General features: G+C 37.8%; 5 protein-coding genes, 1 long non-coding RNA gene and 3 pseudogenes across 16 annotated transcripts; 4 read left to right on the plus strand and 5 right to left on the minus strand.

Annotated features, from left to right (window-relative positions):
* Positions 1 to 168: 168 nt before the first annotated feature.
* LOC104763804 (putative isoprenylcysteine alpha-carbonyl methylesterase ICMEL2) lies at positions 169 to 2,913 on the minus strand. 4 transcript variants are annotated; one of them, XM_087501781.1, is made up of 11 exons: positions 2,368 to 2,913; positions 2,162 to 2,233; positions 1,997 to 2,066; positions 1,814 to 1,900; positions 1,655 to 1,729; positions 1,387 to 1,488; positions 1,158 to 1,295; positions 1,008 to 1,073; positions 771 to 914; positions 587 to 677; positions 169 to 490 (listed from the first exon to the last, which is right to left on the minus strand). In XM_087501781.1, the coding sequence occupies exons 2-11, from the start codon at positions 2,220 to 2,222 to the stop codon at positions 455 to 457; spliced, it is 870 nt and encodes a 289-aa protein (XP_087357907.1). In that variant the 5' UTR covers positions 2,223 to 2,233; positions 2,368 to 2,913; the 3' UTR covers positions 169 to 454. The 4 variants fall into 4 exon arrangements, with proteins under 4 accessions (XP_087357907.1, XP_087357906.1, XP_010485486.2 ...); XM_087501780.1 differs by having other exon boundaries at positions 169 to 474; positions 2,368 to 2,852; XM_010487184.3 differs by having other exon boundaries at positions 169 to 474; positions 2,162 to 2,238; positions 2,368 to 2,852.
* Positions 2,869 to 6,529, minus strand: LOC104744316 (uncharacterized). Of its 3 annotated transcripts, none has more exons than XM_087501783.1 (10): positions 6,224 to 6,529; positions 5,720 to 5,849; positions 5,497 to 5,597; positions 5,079 to 5,204; positions 4,870 to 4,990; positions 4,698 to 4,782; positions 4,475 to 4,588; positions 4,323 to 4,362; positions 3,777 to 3,954; positions 2,869 to 3,261 (listed from the first exon to the last, which is right to left on the minus strand). In XM_087501783.1, the coding sequence occupies exons 1-9, from the start codon at positions 6,398 to 6,400 to the stop codon at positions 3,802 to 3,804; spliced, it is 1,047 nt and encodes a 348-aa protein (XP_087357909.1). In that variant the 5' UTR covers positions 6,401 to 6,529; the 3' UTR covers positions 2,869 to 3,261; positions 3,777 to 3,801. The 3 variants fall into 3 exon arrangements, with proteins under 3 accessions (XP_087357909.1, XP_087357908.1, XP_010485485.1); XM_087501782.1 differs by having other exon boundaries at positions 2,869 to 3,265; XM_010487183.3 differs by lacking the exon at positions 2,869 to 3,261 and having other exon boundaries at positions 3,618 to 3,954.
* A 524-nt stretch (positions 6,530 to 7,053) lies between these two features.
* Positions 7,054 to 7,857, plus strand: LOC104763805 (protein DMP5 pseudogene; annotated as a pseudogene).
* Positions 7,858 to 8,184: 327 nt separating this feature from the next.
* LOC104767293 (protein trichome birefringence-like 20) lies at positions 8,185 to 10,278 on the minus strand (annotated as a pseudogene). The gene is made up of 3 exons (XR_015591684.1): positions 9,657 to 10,278; positions 8,673 to 9,157; positions 8,185 to 8,536 (listed from the first exon to the last, which is right to left on the minus strand). The product of XR_015591684.1 is annotated as a protein trichome birefringence-like 20 (transcript).
* Positions 10,279 to 10,572: 294 nt separating this feature from the next.
* LOC104763806 (putative inactive ATP-dependent zinc metalloprotease FTSHI 3, chloroplastic) lies at positions 10,573 to 13,192 on the minus strand. The gene is made up of 4 exons (XM_010487187.3): positions 11,851 to 13,192; positions 11,440 to 11,763; positions 11,068 to 11,368; positions 10,573 to 10,936 (listed from the first exon to the last, which is right to left on the minus strand). Exons 1-4 carry the CDS (start codon positions 12,901 to 12,903, stop codon positions 10,737 to 10,739), a joined length of 1,878 nt encoding a protein of 625 aa, XP_010485489.1. The 5' UTR covers positions 12,904 to 13,192; the 3' UTR covers positions 10,573 to 10,736.
* Positions 13,193 to 13,871: 679 nt separating this feature from the next.
* LOC104763807 (uncharacterized) lies at positions 13,872 to 14,833 on the minus strand. Of its 2 annotated transcripts, none has more exons than XR_015590985.1 (5): positions 14,715 to 14,794; positions 14,535 to 14,604; positions 14,394 to 14,456; positions 14,258 to 14,310; positions 13,872 to 14,141 (listed from the first exon to the last, which is right to left on the minus strand). XR_015590985.1 is itself a non-coding variant. In XM_010487188.3 (5 exons), the coding sequence occupies exons 1-5, from the start codon at positions 14,794 to 14,796 to the stop codon at positions 14,052 to 14,054; spliced, it is 354 nt and encodes a 117-aa protein (XP_010485490.1). In that variant the 5' UTR covers positions 14,797 to 14,833; the 3' UTR covers positions 13,872 to 14,051. The 2 variants fall into 2 exon arrangements, 1 of the variants encoding a protein (XP_010485490.1); XM_010487188.3 differs by having other exon boundaries at positions 14,719 to 14,833.
* A 41-nt stretch (positions 14,834 to 14,874) lies between these two features.
* Positions 14,875 to 17,843, plus strand: LOC104763808 (uncharacterized). 3 transcript variants are annotated; one of them, XM_010487189.3, is made up of 9 exons: positions 14,875 to 15,257; positions 15,464 to 15,707; positions 15,808 to 16,003; positions 16,077 to 16,247; positions 16,327 to 16,443; positions 16,642 to 16,839; positions 16,933 to 16,992; positions 17,080 to 17,178; positions 17,429 to 17,843. In XM_010487189.3, the coding sequence occupies exons 2-9, from the start codon at positions 15,550 to 15,552 to the stop codon at positions 17,495 to 17,497; spliced, it is 1,068 nt and encodes a 355-aa protein (XP_010485491.1). In that variant the 5' UTR covers positions 14,875 to 15,257; positions 15,464 to 15,549; the 3' UTR covers positions 17,498 to 17,843. The 3 variants fall into 3 exon arrangements, 2 of the variants coding, with proteins under 2 accessions (XP_010485491.1, XP_010485492.1); XR_015590984.1 differs by having other exon boundaries at positions 14,921 to 15,257; positions 16,646 to 16,839; XM_010487190.3 differs by having other exon boundaries at positions 14,945 to 15,223.
* An 891-nt stretch (positions 17,844 to 18,734) lies between these two features.
* LOC104763809 (uncharacterized) lies at positions 18,735 to 19,073 on the plus strand. Its single transcript, XR_015590987.1, has 2 exons — positions 18,735 to 18,894; positions 19,026 to 19,073. It is a non-coding gene; the product is annotated as an uncharacterized LOC104763809 (long non-coding RNA).
* A 441-nt stretch (positions 19,074 to 19,514) lies between these two features.
* Positions 19,515 to 21,243, plus strand: LOC147920030 (S-adenosylmethionine decarboxylase proenzyme 1 pseudogene; annotated as a pseudogene). The gene is made up of 2 exons (XR_015590986.1): positions 19,515 to 19,653; positions 19,841 to 21,243. The product of XR_015590986.1 is annotated as an S-adenosylmethionine decarboxylase proenzyme 1 pseudogene (transcript).
* Positions 21,244 to 21,648: the final 405 nt, after the last annotated feature.

Below are 21,648 nucleotides of genomic sequence, written 5' to 3' on the forward strand. Positions count from 1 at the left end.
TCCATTATTATGCGACTGTAATTGCCAATATCTTTGATTAGCAAAGCCATAATGGCTGAATATGATATTCTGATCATCTGAGAGGTAGCTTCAGTTTGACGCTTTTGGATCAGTGGATCGATGTTAATTTTGTGGGACAACTCATGTGGCTTGCTTAAGCTCTATGGATTTGCTGATGCAAAGAGAGACTATATGTATATATATATATCAATATCAACATGTGAGAGTTGCTACAAATCGAAAAAAAAGAAAACACAGAACAACAAACAAACAAGAAGCTACAAGAACCGTATGAAGATTTAGCTTTCCTGTTCAAAAGGGGCTGACCTTGCCAGCCAGTTTCAGCAATAACTCTGGAACCAGCCGTTTTCTCGGTGGTGCAACTGCATCGTTTTTCAGTGCGTCACTGTCATCAGCGTGTATCATAGAGACTATATAATCAAATAGCTCGTCTTTACCACCTCTCAGAGGATCCTAGCAAATGCAAATTCTGATGATGTCATTACTTAGTTAAAATAACAAGTAATTCAAACAACATTGAGCTGTGTAGTATGTGGATCCGCTAATGCTAGTTTCTATTGCTTACCTGAAGAAATAGATCGGTATGAGTTTTACCCTTGTACATAATTAACTCGGCTTTCACTTCAACAGCTCGTAGAGCGTCTGTAAAAGTTTTGCTATAAAAGAAAGAAACTTGTCTTAGATTATGAAGATGGTTAAACCAACTGGCCTATTTTGAATTCAATGTATATGTAAGACTGTTATCCAACCTTGCTTCAGCAGGGATAGAATTATCCTCGGATCCATGAAAGAGTATATTATGAGGCAAGAGAGAAGCGGCTTTTCGTACACTCGGATTTTTCAATCTTACTTCGGGAGAGAATTGTTCAAAAGACTCTTCTCCTTCCATTATGCTGCAAATTGATGAAATGAGAGAATCATAAGTAAATTTTGGTGTAGAGCTAATGCCCTTTTGAATGTTCCAAGTTAGAAAGACATATTATTACCTTAGGAAAATTGAACGGTACAGGCCCCGATTATGGAAGTGTTCAACCAAATTGAAGAGATTGTACCTATTCAAGTTAACAAATGGAGAGCAGATCACTGAATCCGAGAGAGAGTTTTTATAGTAACGCAAAATCTACTAAGTAAATTACCCTCCAGATAAACCAAAGTAAGCTTTTATCTGAGAAACACTCCATGAGATGCTATCCCCTCTTGATTCTTTAATAGCTTGTTCGAAGAGAGCACAAGAAGAGATATGTGCACCAGCTGATTGGCCCATCAAATAAATTCTACAGACGCAAGCAGGCACGGTTCAGTCACAAGAGCCCGTGAAACAAGAAAAATTGAACCGAAAGAAGAACCAAGTAGATGAGATCAAACCTGTTAGGATCACCTCCAAAAGCAGAAATATTATTGCAGATAAATGAGATTCCTTGAGCGGCATCATTTACCATATCACTAATGGTTCCCTGAGGGAAGTTTCTGATCCAAAGACAGGGGAATGCTTGGTTAAAGCATGGGATACTTATTATATATTTTCAATGAAGTTAGATTACTAAAACGCTCTAAACTGAGGGAGATTTTGATTCAATTCTAGATTGATAGAATCCAGAGGGGAAGTGGTAAGAAAATGATAAAACTTGGTTACCTGTAATCTAAACAGGCCACAATGATATCCCTTTCTGCTAGCTGCAGTCCCAAGAGAGAACCCCAGGCCTTGTACCTAAAGGAAGAGTCAAATTAGATGAGCATAAGACTACGTAGGAGATGCGTATATATGGAAACTCCATTCAATGCATTGGCTTACCCAATAATCCAAGCTCCACCAGTGACAAAAACTACAACAGGCTTCAGGCCATCGTTCGTTGGAGTTGGAGGTATGTACAAATCAAGCCTGCCAAATAAATAAACAATTACAGACATGAAATATATCAACCATATGGTTAGAATGGAGAAAGACAAGATTATGAGAGAGGGTCATATAACCTACCTATTCCTTGGTTGATCTCCATAAACTAAACTCCTCCTGACTTGGGATGAGAAAAAATAAAGATATGCAACTGCAGATGATATAAAAAAAAAAAGCAAAGCTTTTTAAAGTAAACAGAATTGAGAAAACAAAAAACTCAATAAACAGGAGCAAAAGAAAAAGAACCTTGAAGGAAACCAGGCATAAGGAGCATTGCATAACAAGCAAGAGCAAGTAATCTTGTCATCCACCGGTAACCTACCCTGAACAAAATCTTCTAACATTTATATCAAAACAAATCTTTTCTAACATAAACAAAAACATGTCTTAATCAAGTTTTATCAAACAAATGATGCTTTATCATCGATCAAATAGAGAGAGAAATTGAGTACCCGAGATATCCAAGAAGGTTGAAGCTAAGTCGAGTAATCAAATACGTTTCGGCAGCTGCATGGCCGATATCGCGACCGAACGACTGCTGCCTGCAAATTCGAGGCGAGACGTCAACAGACGAAGAAGACTTCCTGGTGACTCTTCGACGGACCTCTTCGGGTAAAGGTAGCCTGTTGGAGCTGTGAAGCAGCGCCATGTCGTCGGACTTCGCTGCCCTTAAAGACATCGGACAGCATAATAGGTTCGGAGAAGACTGCATCTCCGCCGCGTGATATAAAGATTGGATCTCGATATTTTGTTTGTTTTCCTCTTCTTCTTCTTCTTCTTTCTTCTTGCTTCTTCTTATATAAAATTGATCGGTTCTCTGTTTTTTTTTTGTTATTTCAAATATTTGAAAAAAAGCTTTTCGACGCATGTGCGGCTCTCGAAGAGGAAACTAAAGATATAAAGTCCTCAAAACGGCGTCGTAATTATCTCCCCCGCAAGTAAATTAAATCGAATTTAACAAAGTAACAGTTAATATCCTCCTTATATATAACGACATCATTGTGAATTAGCTAAAGTATTAATTATTTATACATACGAATCAATTAAACAAATTGAGTGATACTACTACAAGTTACAACAATTGCTATTTAAATACTGTTTTATAAGGACACAAAGCAAAAAAAAATGCAAAGATAATTGTATCACTGAACCGCAGACGTAACGCTATTGAAAATCATTTGTGTTTTGGATATCTCGAAACTTTGCATATTTGCCACGTGGTATGCCAGTCTACAAACTTTTGATTTTTTGAACGTGTTCGGCGATTAAGCGGTGGCACGCACACCGACGAAAGGAATCATCTCTGAATCAATGATTGACATCTCTTCTTCCTAATATTAGGTCGCCTACCTAGTAATATGGAGTATTTTAGATTTTTCTTTTTCTACGAACAAAAACACTAATCTACATGTGCGAAAGACTCACAACCAAACAACTTTAGTTTCTATAATTACCACCTTTTAATAATATCTTCGGCCTATAATCTACTACTAGTATCTATCTAAATGATTAATTAGCCTACATACACGGATAAGCCGATATTCTAGACGCACGACGGTATTTCAGAATATTTGGCTTTTGAGAAAAAGTTGTCAAATCATTCATGTAGTCAAATACGAGTATTATAAAATTATAAGATGATCCCTATGCAAAAGAGAATTTTTAGTCAGATATCACTAAATTAGCGACCACAGTCAAAATCTTTAGTAATAAGCGATTTTTATTTCATGGATAGCAAAAAGAAAAAGAAACGTTAAAAGATAAGAGAAAGAATCTACTTTACGCTGAAGATGAAATGAAAGACGGATTGTTAAAAGCTATAATAAATCTTCTGGTTTTTCAAAGGGGTTTCAAATGTCACCTCTGCATTTTTTGTTTGTTTACTATCACCTGAACCACCATCTCTGAACGGCACTGACCGGAGTATTCAAGAAGGGAGCGTAACGTTGGATTATCGGATTCACCGTCCTCCCTATTCTGCTCCACGTGCTCTGGTGGTAACCCGCTGTTACCGGTGCTTGATACATCAGCTTCAATAGCTGCCACCAAATAACAAATACTCAGTTCATGACAACAACACTCATGATCCAACCAACAATCCTGGAATTTACCTATATCTTTATTTATTCAGGGAGAATATGAACTTGGCAGATTCTCATTAAGATTTTTAACATAAGAAACAAAACACAATTCTCATTACTAACCTAATGGTCTTAGCCAATGTAACACTTTCAGAGACTTAGATCCATCAACAAAGCAAAGCAACGATGAAGGTTTTTAAATGAAAATGGTTGTTCCTATGTGTTCACTTGATCAAATTAAACAAAGAAAACAGGGGTTCTACACTCCTACTAGGAGATGTTGAGCCATCACAAAGAAATGATGGCTACAACCAAACGAAGATTACCTGCCAGTACATGAACGTCTGTATGATATTACGTTGCCATCTGCAGTAAGTAAAAAGACAATTTTGTTCAGATAAGTGAAACCAGCTAATGCAAAGCTGGGAACTTAGTGCAAATAAACTACTATCACTTCTAACAGGTTCAAAGAGCTTACGAGAGCAGAGAGATGATCAGAAGGAAGCCAATGGCTATCTCAGCCTGCGATGACAGGATATTGAGAGTAGTAGTGTTTGACTCCACCCACACACAAGGGTCTTCCAAGTACTTTCTGATAACCATTACAGAACAGGATACATAGAACGACATTAGATCAGTAAGAATCATCACATGGAACCAACTACGACATTCAAACCTGCTAATCAGCTGGATGCAACTACCTGTATATAGTGGACCGAGCAAAGTTACGCCTCAAGAATTTGGCTACTTGTTCAAGCGCCCGGCACAAGATGGGAATCAAAGCAACTGCAACAACAGATTGATAAGCAGACTAGTCATAAGAATGTATGTGAGTTAAAGAAATTCACAAACGAGTTTTCAATCAATTCTTACACTTGAGACAGAGATGTGAAGTGACGAATGTAAGGCAGTAGATGAAATAGATGAAATCCTTTGCTGCCACAATTGATTGTAAATAAACTTGCAGCCCTTGCATATTCCATGCCCTTGGCCTCTACAGATAACAATATTGGAATTCATATGTAACAAAATGGCGCATTACATGATCACTAGAGAGAAAAATGGGAGATCACATGGCTTACCCCGTATAAGGAGTATAAAGAATATAGAGATGAGCACGCAGTTCCCATGAAAGATAGACGATAAGCCCTATTTGAGAGGTTCTTTGGTATTAGAGGTAGCACTGCCAGGACAGCTATAACAAAAACCTGCAAAAGAGGTAATGGATTTTGAGACACGAAATAGTTACATTGAAGCATGCCAGAAAAAAAGTATTAGCCTCCCTTAGTTCATATCTGAGTACACAACAAACATTCAGCAAGACAAGAGAACATAACAACGAAGACAATACACCAAAAACCATCTCATTACTCTCCAAGTTGAGGAGTGAACAACAGGTGACAACAGCAATCCCAAGTCACAGCCCTACTAAAGAGCTAGATCTGGTTTTTAGAATTGTGCAATAAGAACAAGAAACTGCAACTGGAAACATAGTCTTACCCAAGCATTGACTGAAAACTGAATCGTCTGTTGATCCCAGCGCAGTGAACTTGGGTTTGCACCGGCAGTAGCAGATGGCCCAGAGGTTCGAGGAACCGATCCTGAGGCACACAATAAAGTAAAGTAAGTTTTTGTCAGTTAGAGAAAAGTTCATCTCAACTCATCTCATATAGTATAAATTAGAAGGTCAAGGCGTCAAGGATATCAGGGAAAGAAAGTTCACCTGAGTTACGTGAACGAACTTGTTCATTTGCATTAGAAGATGCCGTTGAAGATGCAGATGTAGCAGATGGTCTGGCAGATTGTGAAGACGAAGATGAAGTCGACATAGGCTCCACAACAAGATCAGGATCCTGTAAGCACCCAGATTTAGCAACAAATCCAGACCAATACGTTTAAAAGTAAACTTCATAGGGAAACGCAAAGATGAACAGCACAAACTAAACAAGACCCAAACGAAGATGAAATCAACAGAGTGAACACAGTTTTCAATGGAAACCCCTACCCTCCGCTTAATATAACCTAATCAAGAGGAGATTCGAAACCCAACGACTACGAAAATTAGCAGAAAGAAGATCAAAACTCCCCAATCTCTGCAACAAACACACTTGTAAAACCTAAGATTCAAAGTTCTCAACCAAATCAGTAGCGCACAAACTCAAAGTCGAAACTCAAAAGCAACGAAGGATAGATAAGCAAAAAATTGAAGAGGGAAGAGAGTTCGTACGATGTAGCGTTGGTAGAATTTGCGCTTGAAATGGTCGACGACTTCAGGACGAGAAGCCATGTGAGGAGGGATGAGGATATTGGACCAGTAATCAGCCCATCGAGCGTCGCTTTCGTAGTCGAAGGCTGCCGCCGCAATTTTCTTCAGCCGCTGGGGATCTTCGCCGCCTTCCGCCATGGATGAGATCGCCGGAGAGAGAGATTCGGATTCGGATTCGACTTTGTTATGGGTTTTTGCTTCTTTGGTCCACTTTTCTTGTTTACTTACTAGTAGTAGTACTAGTCCCTTGTTGAATCTCCCCAGAGCGACGACGTTTTGGCGCAGCTGTTATTTCTGGACTTTATACGTTTATGACTTTAATTATGGGCTTTATTATAGCCCAAATGGCCGAAATTTTTCTATAAATATTTTTTATTCGACACATATGATTTTATTTTTAAATATGGTTTTTATTTTTGACTTGGATTTTTCATGATTTTATCGATAAAAAGAAGAATTTTTTACTATTTTTAAATTTAGGTTATAATTTTTAGTTGTAGAATTTAGTATTTATGGTTTTGGGTTTAGTTTGAATGTTTTAGTGTGATGATTGAAAAAAAAAAAAATACTCCATATTTTAGTAGTAATTTATAAAAATGTAGAATGTCCATCGTATAAGTTAAGTACTCCGATCCAACCTTAGAGAGTTTATTTAAATATACATACAAATCCATTTATGCGTAAACTTAGTTATGATTAGCAGTTTCTATATTATGTCTTAGCTTAGCATGGAGTATAAAACTGAAACAACATCACCTATATCAATCATCACATATTTCAAATCCAACAAAACCCATAATAATACAAACTAGTTAGAAAGATGTCGTCTTCCCTTCGGCTAAGAAACGCAAACACTCCGGCTCCGGAGCTCGACGAGTTTTCCGATCAGCCACCGTCAGAAACACGTGTGCTCAAAAGACAGATGTCAATATCTCAGCGAACCATGTCAAACACGCTGACATCAGCAGCAAATCTCTCAAACCTACTCCCAACGGGAACACTCCTCGCGTTTCAACTCCTCACGCCGGTTTTCACTTCAAACGGCGTTTGCGACCACGCAACGCGTTCTCTAACCGCCGTTCTCCTCTATCTGTTAGCCGCGTCTTGCTTCGTCAGCTCCTTCACCGATAGCGTCAAAGCCGACGACGGAACTACCTACTTCGGTTTCGTCACGTTCAAAGGCATGTGGATCGTTGACTATCCTGACCCGTCCGGGTTAGGTTTACCTGATTTATCCAAATACCGGATGCGGGTCGTTGATTGGATCCACGCCACGTTGTCCGTATTAGTGTTTGGAGCGGTTGCGTTGAGAGATAAGTATGTAACGGACTGCTTTTGTCCGTCCCCGGAGGCAGAAACGAAACATGTCTTGGACATTGTTCCGGTGGGTGTTGGGGTTATGTGTAGCTTATTGTTTATGGTTTTTCCAACAAGACGTCATGGCATTGGGTATCTTGTTACCGGAAATGTTGATCTCCGGTGAATTTACATGTAAACAAAAAAGTTCATGGTGGGTTGACTATCTTCGTTTGTTTATTTGTAAAGTTTGTATTCATACGTTGTGCATATTTATTTAATGTAAATTAATAAATTTTATCTAATCTAGCTGTTGAAAATTATATAAGCAAAAGGTCTCATATACTGTATGTCACAAAATATTATATAAATGTATATTATCTATATCGTTTCGTACGTCATATATAATGCATGATGTTAGGAAATTTTTTAATAATGAAACCATTATATTACCGTTGTGTCAAATACGTCTTCTATTTAAATTAGTTCCCTAATTCATACTTAGCTTGAATTTTAAATAATTGCCTACATGGACCTCTTGATGTAAAACACATGAATTTGACGTTTGACGTGTTACGTGGAAAACGTTGGCTGACTTCTAGAATGAGAATACTACATATCGTAAGTCGTAACCAAACAGACATACATATATCTTTTGTTGAGAAAATTTAGATTCTACTATTTTAATCTCGTTAAATCTCTGGTTTCAACATATCTAGTAAAAAATCGTTCCATGAATCAATTGGACCTGGTAGACACCAATGTACACAATCATTATATAATACAACTTTATCTTCCGGTTTATGTCCAAATCTGCTCGGATGTCCATCTGGTCTTAACAACATCACTTGTGTTACATCTAGTAATCTCAAATTTAATTCTTCATTTATATTTTTGTCTCTTCTCGCAATGCGAAACTCATCGAGTTGAATGTTATGTGTCTCTAGATTCATTCCTTTTAACTCCGTCTCATTGCTCCTAAACTCAAATTAAAGAAACCCAAAATATACGTTTCTGTTAGGAGGTGACGAATGAAAAACTCACAGTAAACCACAAATTTCCTAATTCTCATCTAGAAGAAATAATTTTTAAAAATGTTGGATGAACAATGTACCTATAGGGTCGCGTTTTCAAGCAATTTCCACCTTTATCCCATTCTCCATCTTCGAAATGTGAAGGTGCAAATGTCCTTAGAAACACTTCTCCTTTAAAATTCTCTAATCCAAGAATGGTCTTAAATGTTGTTCTCAATGCTCTTCTATACGCAAAATGTGGCCCGACATTTCTAACGCCGGGAATGTAACAATACAAGCATCCTATCCGTTTCTGTTTGTCGAAAAGGAAGAGTGGTCGGAAAAACCACTGTCCAGAGGAAATGATGATGTAATCGAACTCAACGATTTGGGAAGCCCAAGAAGGGTCAGGTTCGTCGAGGTAGAGATTGTAAAATGAATTAGGACCTGCCAGACCAGTTTCGGTTTCTTCGGAGCGAACCAAATGGGTTGTCCAAAATGTGGCAATCGTGAAGTTGTAGGTTTTGTATCTCCATCTTTGGAAATTAAAGTCTTGTTGTCGTGAATCATCCTCCGGCTCTTCCACCTGAAATTAATATATTAGAATTAAGGTTACTTAAATAGTTAAATTTGGAAGTATCTAATAAACTAATTAACATAATTTGCATCAAGTTACTATATTTGGTTGGAATTGTTTGAAATCTTAGATCACACAAATTATAGTATGTTTGTTTGTCAACCAACAGAGAAATAATTGTGTAGCGATTAGTTTGATTGGGTGAAACCAAATAAAATAATAATCAAGTAGAAGTATATAAACATATATAATTTTTAAAACAACAACACGCCAATGTTTTTAAACGCCGAGTTTGCGTTTTTAAGCTAACGTGCGGTTAGAAGTTAGACTCTATATATAGCATTACGTTTGTATCGAATAAATATGTTTTGAATGTTAATTTAGCACAATAAGATGACTCATAACCATATTAATTTTTTAAAACTTTATTAATCAAGTTAAGCGACAAAATGAAGTTATATTTATTTTAATTAGAATAAGCAGATATATGAGAGAAGAAGGTACCTACCCGAGAGAGTAGGCAGATCAAAGACTGAACGTGGTTTCTGCTAACGGAGTCACCAACAAACGCCATGTTTTTTCCTCTAACTACCTCGAGAAACTCGTAAGGATCAAACAAAGGGAGATCACACTCTTTTGGTTTCCATCTTCATTTCATGAAACCTAAATCAGGTCTTCCATACTTCATGCAGTTTTGGTGTTCGTGTATCGCCCTGCATGTCGTGTTTGTGTAGTACGGTGCTTCAGGGTTTGGGATCCACGCTCTCCCGAGAATATATCGCATTTCCGTTTTCTCTTTTCCCGGCGGTGCTCTTTCTTAGGAGTTTCTTGATACGATGAGATGGAATGATTGATATGCAAAGATGATGATGGCTTGGGGTGATCAATATCATACGTGTCGTCATAATCATTATCATACAACGATGATGGTTTTGATGATGATGATGATGATGTGTTATGATGATCTGATGATGATGAATTCGATATATGTTTGTATATTGATGTTGATGATGAATAATAGAGAGGATAACCAAAAAGGAGATAAAGGAGTACTGGAGCTATTGCAAGTAGAATAAGAGGCAAAATTACTAGTCCTATTCGTACCTTTGTCGTGTGAAGTTCCATCTCGTTATTCCGAGAAGAACCGTTTTACAAAAGAAATGAATAATAAGAAATATTTTTAAAAATTTTCTATTTTTATTTCTAATGGATGAGAGAGATGCTAGGAATAATTTATACTCTTGGATTAGCATCAAACAAGGTTAAGTAATGGGTACTTACTAAAATATGTAATGTAACCACAATGTTTAAGTGCTACTGTAAACAAGTTATTGTACACGTACTACACATTTTTTATGAGTTCAAGTAATAATACTCAACGTGAACGGTTTGATCCACGTTAAGAAAAAGAGGTTATTCACTTATTTGCCAATTTCACGTATAATTTATTGTCAAATTGGTCTGTTTGTAAACTATTTCCGGAAAAGGAATTAAAGCAATAGACATGTACATTGTAAACAGATATCAGAACACATGAAAGAAACGTACATTTCCAAAAATTTCAGATACAAAATAACCTTAGTTTGGTTTAGCTGAGACTTTGATAACCTAACGGTCCTTGTAAACCGTCTTGATCTGGTCCGTTCCTTCTAGCCAAAGATGGCATCCATGGGAACAGCTTGCTCAGCTCATTTCCTAATGTCCTTGACCTCACTTCCTTATCATTTATCCCATATTTCGCCCTCTCTATCGCTTCCATTATATCTTCCCGTGCCACCGCTTCCCCGCCTGATGAAACAATCAAGAAAATGCTAATGCAGGTTAAACCAAAAGATCAGATAATTCAAACCCGGGAAGCAACCAGATGTGGATAATCTATTTGAATCAGGAAGGGCTGATAAGATCACTTAAGGACTGACCTCTACGAGCAGCAAGCAATGCAGCTTCATTGACAATATTAGCCAGATCAGCACCTACGAATCCGGGAGTTAGAGAAGCAACTAAATCACATATGAGAAACGCATCTTCTTCTAGAGGGACGTCTCTCAGATGCACAGCCAAGATTTTCCGACGGCCTTCTTGGTCTGGTTCTGCAACCACAACTTTTCTAGAGAACCTTCCAGGCCGACAAAGAGCCGGGTCTAACGCTTCTGGTCGGTTAGTTGCTGCAATTACAATGACTCTTGTGTCTGACTCGAATCCATCCATCTCAGTAAGCAACTACAAAAGAAGTATATAAGTAATGGCAGCTACTACCAGACAAGAAGGTTTCTAAAGGGTCGCTTCTTTACCTGGTTTAGTGTCTGGTCACGTTCATCGTTGAAACTCCTACCACGTTTTCCTCCAACAGCATCAAGCTCATCGATAAATACTATGGAAGGTGAATTTTTCCTGGCTGCATTAAAAAGATCTCTGATCCGTGCTGCACCTCTTCCAACAAACAACTCAACGAACTCACTAGCGGAAACAGAGAAAAATGGAACTCCTGCCTCTCCAGCAACAGCCCGAGCCAACAGGGTCTTACCAGTCCCTGGTGGACCAACCAAAAGCACACCTCTTGGTAATCTTGCTCCTAGTTTTTTGTAGTTTATACTTCCTTGAAGACATGACACTATCTACAAATAAAAGACACCAGAAGACATCAAGATTGTACTCAAAACTCAAATCTAAAAACGTCATAATTACAAAACACTTTTTTCTACCTCCACGAGCTCGTCTTTAGCAGAATCAACACCCTCAACATCATCGAAACCAACCGTGGGATTTTTAGACCGTCGTTTCTTCGCAGGGCTGTTAGATGCTGAGAGTTGCCGATAAAGAAGCCACATAAGAGGTGTTAAAGGAATCCACAGAGATATGATAGTTATCAAAGTAGTTCTCATTGACATCAATGCAGATTGAGGAGCTGAACTATAAGTAATCCCTTTATCCCTCATTAAACTAAGAAGAAACTTCTCATCATGATCGACTTTTCTTGTCACATACTTCCACACAGGAGGCAAAGCTCGAACCTTTCGAGGAGTAACGTCTTTCGTAACAGCTTCCGTCACAGTTTCCCCTGTACCGCCATCATCAGTTTGGATTGCAGATTCATCTAAAGTTTCAGACTTGTGAACATCTTCTTTAACAGCCTCAACATTCTCATTAGTGTTGTAATAGATTCGACGAGAACCTTCTTCAAGCAAAACCTTTGAAACAGAACCACCTCGAAGATTCGTAACGAAATCAGAGTAAGGAACAGTAGATGGAGACGGAACAGCGGTTAACCTCAAGAACAGATAACACAGTCCAAATATCACAGCCACACCAGTAGATAAGATCACTCTTTTGAAATTCTTTTTCAAAAAGAATCTAAAATCCTCCATTGATGCTCTGAAATCGAACATCCCAAGTCTCATGCTCACTAATCGTAACCTAGGTCGAAGCCTAAGAGAAAATCTTCTTCTCTTCCTTTTGCTTCTACCATCTTCCTTATCTCCGTAATCACTACCGCTCATAAGTCGCTTAATCTCACTACTACAAGTAAACCCATTTCGAGAATCTCCGCCATGAAACCTAACTCCTAATCTTGATTCACCAATTTCAAGAAACCCACCAAGTCTCCTGCAACTAATAGACGATTGGTTCGTCGTCGCTCTAGCGAAACAAACATTAAGCTGACTACTCCTCGAAGACACCTTTCTAATAGATATATCAGGAGAGTTACCTCCTTTGAATAGAAAACGATTGCTACAAAGAACATTGAAAGTAGCCATGGACGATCTTTCCTAGAATCCGAATCATGCGTTGTTCATATTTATTTGGCCAATAAAAAAAAAATAGAAATCGTAAGAATTTTTACATAAGAAGAAGGGACGACGAACAGGTCATGCTCGTGAAAAGATGGACGGAACTGGAAACGCTTTCGTCTTCAAGCTGATGATGATGACGACTCTGGTTCAATTGAAAGGATAAGAAGTGTTTGCAAAAAGCTCTCAATTTTGACTCTCTGACAAAAAAGACACAGGGGAACGGATTTTTTTTTGTTTATTTGGTTTTGATCTTACGCAGTTACGCTTTTGTCTTACTGATAAAAAATGACTGGGCCAGTGACCCATTAAAATCGAGTCATGGGCCTGTAGCTATTGGGTTGTGTTCCATTTTGGGCTGATTAATGAATAAAATAATAGTGTAAATAATTGTAATTTTACAGCCAATTAATTAATTTAATCCCATGTTTTGTTCCTCAAAAACAAACCATGACATGTTTATGAATCAAAAATCTAATCCTCCAATAACACAAAATTGTGCTTATTAAGTTGTTCTACTCAATTTAGGGAAAAAATAGAATCCATTAGTTGTCATGTCACCAAACTTAGCAAGTTGGCGGTTTTAATTAGCGAGTTAACGCTTAAGACTGTATATTTTCTCGACTTGGTTATGAGATTTTGAGGAAACAAAGATGTTTCCGTTGTTTATTTACAGTCGTCCCTTAAGCTGTTCTCTTTCAAATTGAAGCTTCGATTCGTTGTTGTTGGTGAAAAGCAAATGAATCTTTAGTCGATTTCTCACCGGAATCAGGCTTTCACCGGAGGTTGGAGGTTAGCTAGCAGGTCAATCATAGTCTTGAGATTTTTCAAAAGCAAATGAATCTTGAGATTTTTCATTATACTGTCGGATCCATAAGAAAAAGAAATAATAGAAGAAGATTCAGAGAAACAGACCTTGTTAGTTGGAGGTTAGCTAGCAGGTCAATCATAGTCTTTATCAACAAATAATACTGTATCATCAGACAATAAATTATACAAGAGAAAACCTAAACGATTACAGTACAGGCCCAACTCGATTATGTTTCTAGATGCAACTCCTTTGTTTTTGTAATAGAACAAACAATTGGCAAATAACTTATTTATCCAGACCGAGGTTAACAACACTGGGATTTTCCACGGGACGCCAAAAGATCAGACACCCACTTTCTCTCTTCCTCGAACGATTCTTTTTTCTTTTTGATTTCCTGAAAAAAAAAAAAAAAAAAAAAAAAGAAACAAGATGAGATGAAGAAGTTTAAATAATAGCCAGTGATCACAACCATATTGTCAATGAAGTGTTTCTTGGTGTATAGTTTTTTACCTTCTGCCGGTTATCCACAATTTCCGATGCAAGTTCCCGAAACGAGAAATGAACTTGATACCAAAAGAATCCACAAAACAAATTAATTCAAGTCCGTCCCTTAAGAAAAATTAAGGCGAATCATAAAATATCATACCTGAGGCATATCCAATAGCTAGGCCTACACCTCGAGTAAATAACCACACGACAAATGGTATTTCTGAAATTGTTTTGAGTGAGGTTATATACATATTTTATACAAACGAAGCCAGGCGGGATCAGGGAACGAGTATCGTACCGTTGTTGCTACGGGCCGATGAAGAGACATTCCGGCTAGAACCACCCGCGGATCTCGACTTCCGTTGTACCTGCGCGATTCGCCAATCGAAGAGAGAGATTAGAGAAATTGCGGCGAGATTCAATTGCAGAAAGAAAAAAAAAGAAAGAAAGAGCGAATTTGATTGATTTAACGATGTACCTACCTGCGCAAAGACGGATCTCAGACTCGGCGACATGATCGGGGACTTGGGGCTTAGAGGGTTTGGTATTCTTCCGTTCATGGGAAAGGTGGAACACTATTTTGTAAAAATACATCCGATAATGGGCCTTTACTTTTCTTTATTGTCGGGCTCAAGCCCACCCCTGCGTTTTGAGTTGAAGTTGGCATCACCACTTTAATTAATCAAACAAAGATAAAGAAGAGGTTTCATTCTGATTTTTTTTCTTTTTCTTTTTTGGTTCGGAAAAAAACTAAATCACTTTCTTCAAGCGGATGAAAAAAAATTCAAAGAATTGGTACAATTGGAGAGTCACACACCACAATACGCGTATTTGAGTTCCCCAGATTTGATCTCCAACGTTTTATTTCTAGTTATATCTTCTCGAATTCAATCTGCGAAATTCGGCGGTCCGCAATTCTGATCTAAGAAAAAGCCAAGTTGATTGTTTCTCAACTCCTTTGATTCATCGGAAACATCGAAAATTTGGGTACGAGTCTTTTGATCTAACTACACGTTGGTTGGTAAGTTTTATATTTTATCACGGAACTTTTTCTCTAAAGTTTGTGGGCGGTCGTCTAGATAGAAACTGATCACCATGGATATTACTTTCGTTCTACATCGCGTTTCTGCTTATTGTAATTGAATACATATCATCACGGATTCAAATTATGAGAGATTTTACTTGATTAGTGGCGATGATGGTATTAATTATTAGTCTTTTCGGCAGCTTGATTACAATCTTGTGAAGAAGGAGAGACTTGAAAGCTGTGTAACACCAATGCTAGGGAGTCTCTTCTTCAGGTTAGTAGAAGAATGAGTAGAAAAAGAACCGAAAACGACAGTGTATCAGGACCAGTCGTCACTTCTCATGCTCCGGTTGATAGATTCGGGTTCCTGAAGCAAGAACATGGCAATTCTCCAGAGCGTTTTAGCAAGACTAGAACTACATCATCCACTGATCATGACAACAGGTCTGTCCTGAGTGTGAAAAACTGTATTTCGAGTTTTTTTTCTTTCATAGAGAGACAGGTTCTACAATGAGAGTGTGTGTTTTATGTTGTTTTGGTGTAGAGAGGAGAGAAAGGTGAGAAAATGGAGGAAGATGATTGGGGTTGGAGGTAGTGACTGGAAGCATTACGTTAGGAGAAAACCTAATATTGTCAAAAGGCGTATACGAAAAGGGATCCCAGATTGTTTACGAGGTCTAGTTTGGCAGCTAATTTCAGGAAGTAGAGACCTTTTGCTTATGAATCCTGGTGTTTATGAGGTAATTTTTCTGTTTATTTTGTTTGCTTTACAAGTCATCATATTCTTGATAATCTGTTGATTTTCTTATGCAGCAATTGGTGATTTATGAAACATCAGCATCAGAACTTGATATCATTCGAGACATATCCCGTACTTTCCCATCACATGTTTTCTTTCAGAAGAGACATGGACCTGGGCAAAGATCTTTATACAATGTCCTTAAGGCATACTCGGTTTATGACAGAGATGTTGGATATGTTCAGGTCTGTTCTTGTGATATATCCCTTCCATCTCATTTTTCTTTTAGTATGGTACTGTGATTCATGGTTCTAATATCTGCAGGGAATGGGGTTTATAGCCGGTTTGTTGCTTCTTTATATGAGCGAAGAAGATGCGTTCTGGCTATTGGTTGCATTACTAAAAGGAGCTGTTCATGCTCCAATGGAAGGACTGTATCATGTGAGTTTTTGGATCATCTCCACATCTCTAAATGTACCCTTGAATATTGTTGCAGTAGAGACAAAATGATATGTTCGTAAAATTTACTGGAATTATGATAGTTATGTTGATTTATCTATATGCTTACTATGTAAAATTATGCCATATGAGAGATGTCGGAATCCATCATTAAAGAGTCACTGTCTGTGTGTAATGTAGGCAGGGCTTCCTCTTGTACAGCAATATCTATTTCAGTTAGAAAGCTTGGTAAAAGAGCTAATTCCAAAGCTTGGAGAACATTTTACTGAAGAAATGATCAATCCGAGTATGTATGCAAGTCAATGGTTCATCACCGTCTTCTCTTATTCATTTCCTTTTCCTTTGGCTCTACGGATATGGGATGTGTTTCTCTCCGAGGTATCTATATTCACATCTTTAAAAATCTGTTCCGATATTTGTTGTAATCAAAGCCTGATTATGTTATATTCTCTCTGGTCATCCTTGCTTAAGGGTGTTAAAATCGTGTTCAAAGTCGGCTTAGCATTGTTGAAGTATTGCCAAGATGAGTTGGTGAGTGAAGTGTTTTTACTTTTATGAGCCGTAAGCTAACTTGGAAGAACCACCCTTTTATAAAATTGTGTATTATTAACTCTGCAGGTAAAATTACCATTTGAAAAATTAATACATGCTCTGAAACAATTCCCGGAAGACGCAATGAATCCAGATACCTTGCTTCCATTGGCCTACTCTATTAAGGTTCTCTTTCTTTTCTGAAAAGTGATGCTTTCTCCTTAATGTTCTGCTGGTTAAAATTCTATGATATAACTCGGGAGAGATATGAAAGAATCAGATTCCCGATATCGACAGGATTAACTTGATGGATAATTTAATCTTACTTGTAGTGAACAATTGAGGGAATTGATGCTGTACAATCTGTTGATAAAATCTCTGAGGTTTCTTGAGTTGTTGATTAACAAATGTGGCATTAATACTATGTTCATCCCAGGTATCAAAGCGTTTGGAAGAACTGAAACTGGACTATGAAAAGACTAATGCCAAACCGGTTCAACCATAGAAAAACCGGTTGGTTATAACCTGAACCAGACGATTGGATTCGAATTCTTTTCTCATCTTGACTTAATTTTTTTTTTGGTTGGAATATATTCTTTTTTGGGATCCCTTCTTTTTTCATCATACTTGTCAAGTTGAGGGGGGAGGAATTTCTTATCAGGAACTCTGTGGTTCTTTTTAGTAATTTCTGGGAAAAGAAGGTATGCTACAGCTAATGTGTAGATAGAGAAAGTTATGTTCCTAGAAAAAATCTCATATAATGTGTGGAAGGTAAATAATATGTTTTTTATATATCTTCTTTCAGAATTTCTGAATAATATTAATAAAAAAATGTGGATGAAATTTATGAAGGATTTAATTTGCACATGGTATGATATTGACAAGACAATCAAAATCAGTAAAACTATTCCCAGTTTTTACCATAGAGGCATAGACTAGTAATTTCAATTATAAGGCTGTTTAATAATTATCCTTATTTTAAATTTTTAAAAAGAGAAGATCGGATCACATAATTTTGTTTTAATTAAGGTTCATGGTACCAAAATAGTTTAAAATCTGAGACTTTAAAATACGAATATTATGGTTGAACAAAAAGGATTTGGAACAATTAATTGCACAAAAGAGTGGTAAAAAATGCAAGCTGATTGGTGTTATTACTCCCGTGAGTCATGAATGAGTCACGGGAGGCCCAATTTTGTCATTTAGTGGGAGCAGTTGAGAGCCTTTAGTAGAGAATTTGATTCTTCCGGCCCACGCTAACGTTACAGCTCGCCTCGAGTTATCCGCTTCAACGGCACACGTATCTGAACACGTGTCAATCGTTTAGTGGTTAGATTATATAATAGCGTGTTTCCTCATTTCGTCTTTGTTGTTTTTGTTCCGCCTAAAGATAATGCCAACAAAAAAAAAAAGCAATGTCTAAAAATAATAAAAAAATTCTACTAGCGGCAAAAAGGAAAAATCAAATACTATTAAATTAAAAAAAACAATTGTTGCTATTATAATTAATCTGCGGTCAGGAATGGTGATGCTCTCGCACCTACCGATTCCAACGTAAAAACAGGGGTTTCATAAGGGTATATCAGGAAAAAACCTGAAAACGGCAAATTGGTACAAAAACAATCAACGGTTCAGATAGCTTCACGTGAAAAAAACGCGAAAAGGCTAAAAACGTAAATTGTGAGAGAAGCACAACCCTAAGAGTGGGTTATATAAAGAGGGACTCATTCCAGCTTACTTTTCTCCTCACGAACGCATCATCATCATCATCATCATCATCATCTCCTTCTCATTGCCTCTCATCATTACCTATAAATCTTTTAGGGTTTCCTTTGTCTCTCTCTTTTTTTTTACGAAGAAATTGTTCAATAGTTTTGCGGTTTCCTGTATCATCTCTATCTGGTTAGTTTCTCTTTTGAAATTCGTTAGATCTGCTTTTTTTACTTTCCATACGCTGATTTTTCTCATTTGTAGATCTGTTCGGTCGTTGATGAATTCTGGGGTTTTTTTTTTTTGTTTTCTTCAATTTCCAGGTTTAAGGGTCTCGTAATTCGCGATCTGGATCTATCTTTCATTTATATGTAAGTATCTCCCTCTCTCTCTCTCTCACGATTGACTTCTGTTCATCATCGTATTTTAACGGGTCTAGGATCTTGGTATTGTTGGGTAGATTCACAATTCTGATCTTAATCGAGATGCGTATGCATGTTTTTGGTTGGTGTAAATTATCTGAAAACCAACGAATTTGGTCCCGATCGTTGTTGTGTTAACGTACGTTTATAGATGACAAATATCGGATTTACGTTTTTGTGTTGTCATCCTCAATTATACCGATATGCTTAATATATATATATATATATATATATATAATTGGTTTCGTTGTTCTTGGTGTAATCATTTCGTCATGTCGTCGTTAAACGTTGTTGAGAGCTTTGTTGTTGTATACATGTTTTATTAATTTATCGTCATCTAACCTTTTGATATGTTTGTGTATTATACAGAAAAGCGTGAATGAGATTATGATGGAGTCGAAAGGTGGTAATAAGAAGTCTAGCAGTAGTAGTTCCTTATTTTACGAAGCTCCCCTCGGTTACAGCATTGAAGACGTTCGTCCAAACGGTGGAATCAAGAAATTCAAATCTTCTGTCTACTCCAACGTCAGTCTCCTAATCTTTTGTTGGTTCTCTTTTATGATTTCCCATTATTCATTCATTCTCTTAACAATGGTTTTTTTTTGTTTTGTTGCAGTGCGCTAAGAGGCCATCCTGAGTACTAGCGTGCACCGAGTCTCCTGCTATATAGTTATAGCTTTCTTTATTTTCCAGTTTATAATTTTCTTTTGTCTAAGCTCCGTTTCTGCTGGTTCCCGGATCCAATCGTTCTCTCCTCCTACAACAACTAGTCCCCTCGCTCACACTATTACTAGGCGAACATGGCCTTATCTGCAATCGGTTTCGAAGGTTACGAGAAACGGCTCGAGGTTTCTTTCTTTGAGCCTAGCATCTTTCAAGACTCCAAGGGACTTGGGCTCCGTGCTCTAACCAAGTCCCAGCTTGATGATATTCTCACTCCTGCTGCTTGCACGATCGTTTCATCTCTCTCCAACGATCATTTGGACTCTTACGTGCTCTCTGAGTCCAGCTTCTTTGTCTACCCCTACAAAGTCATCATCAAGACTTGCGGTACCACTAAGCTCCTCCTCTCTATCCCGCCACTTCTTAAGCTTGCTGGTGAGCTCTCTCTGAGTGTCAAGTCTGTCAAGTACACTCGTGGCTCCTTCCTCTGCCCTGGAGGCCAGCCTTTCCCTCACCGCAGCTTCTCTGAAGAAGTCTCTGTTCTTGATGAGCACTTTGTTCACCTGGGTTTGAACAGCGTGGCCTACTTGATGGGCAATGATGATGAGACTAAGAAATGGCACGTCTATGCTGCCTCTGCCCAGGACTCTGGCAACTGCAACAACAATGTCTACACGCTTGAGATGTGCATGACGGGTCTCGACAGAGAGAAAGCTCTCGTCTTCTACAAGGATGAATCTGACAAGACCGGGTCCATGACTGACAACTCCGGAATCAGAAAGATCCTTCCCAAGTCCCAGATCTGCGACTTTGAATTCGAGCCCTGTGGCTACTCTATGAACTCAATTGAAGGAGACGCAATCTCCACGATCCATGTGACCCCTGAGGATGGGTTTAGCTACGCTAGCTTCGAAGCTGTGGGTTACGACTTCAACACTATGGACCTGAGCCAGCTGGTGACAAGGGTTCTCTCTTGCTTTGAGCCCAAGCAGTTCTCTGTGGCTGTGCACTCGAGCGTTGGAGTGAACGCGTACAAGCCAGAGATCAGTGTAGACTTGGAAGACTATGGGTGCAGAGAGAGGACATTTGAGTCTCTAGGAGAAGAGAGTGGAACAGTCATGTATCAGACGTTTGAGAAGCTTGGTAAGTACTGTGGATCGCCTAGATCTACCTTGAAGTGTGAATGGAGCAGCAACAATAGCTGCAGCAGCGAGGACGAGAAGGACGAGGGAATCTAGCAGAATTCTATCTAATAACTATTTTCGAGCTTTCTGTTTTTTTTTTTTTTTTTCTTTTTAAAAAACTTATGAATAATGAATAATGGGCTTGTGAAGTTGAGTTTATCTCCTTCACAAGCCAAGTGTGTTGTTGTTTTTCTGCTTTATGAATTTGGGTTTTATATTACCTGAGACTACTATGTTCTTATTTTGAAATGTTACCTTTATTATTATTATTATTATTATTGTTACGTGTCTTTGCTGTTACATATTTGTTTTTTAACGATTCGTGGAAAAATAAAAACGAGTTTGCCAGTAATTTAGTAAAAGTTCAAATTCTGGTTACATAAAATATTCAACTTAGAGAGAAAATAAAACAAAAAGCGAGAAATCGACCCAGAGAAATTCATCTCGATTTTTTTACAACTTGCATGATTATTTAGTTTTCAAGATGTTTATTTAACTTGTGAAAATTAAAAAGTAGGAATATAATTTAATTTTCATCATATTATTGTTAAGAGTTCCAACTAAGAATTGCCGTTGGATGATGACTCCTATGAATAACAGTAGCAAAAGAAAAAGACCTTCAAAACCATAACACCTTGTTTTCATCCTTAGAAATTGAATCTGTTAAATTTCTCAAA

This window comes from Camelina sativa, chromosome 19 (genome assembly GCF_030686135.1).
Source record: "Camelina sativa cultivar CO46 ecotype springtype chromosome 19, ASM3068613v1".
Lineage (NCBI taxonomy): Eukaryota > Viridiplantae > Streptophyta > Magnoliopsida > Brassicales > Brassicaceae > Camelina > Camelina sativa.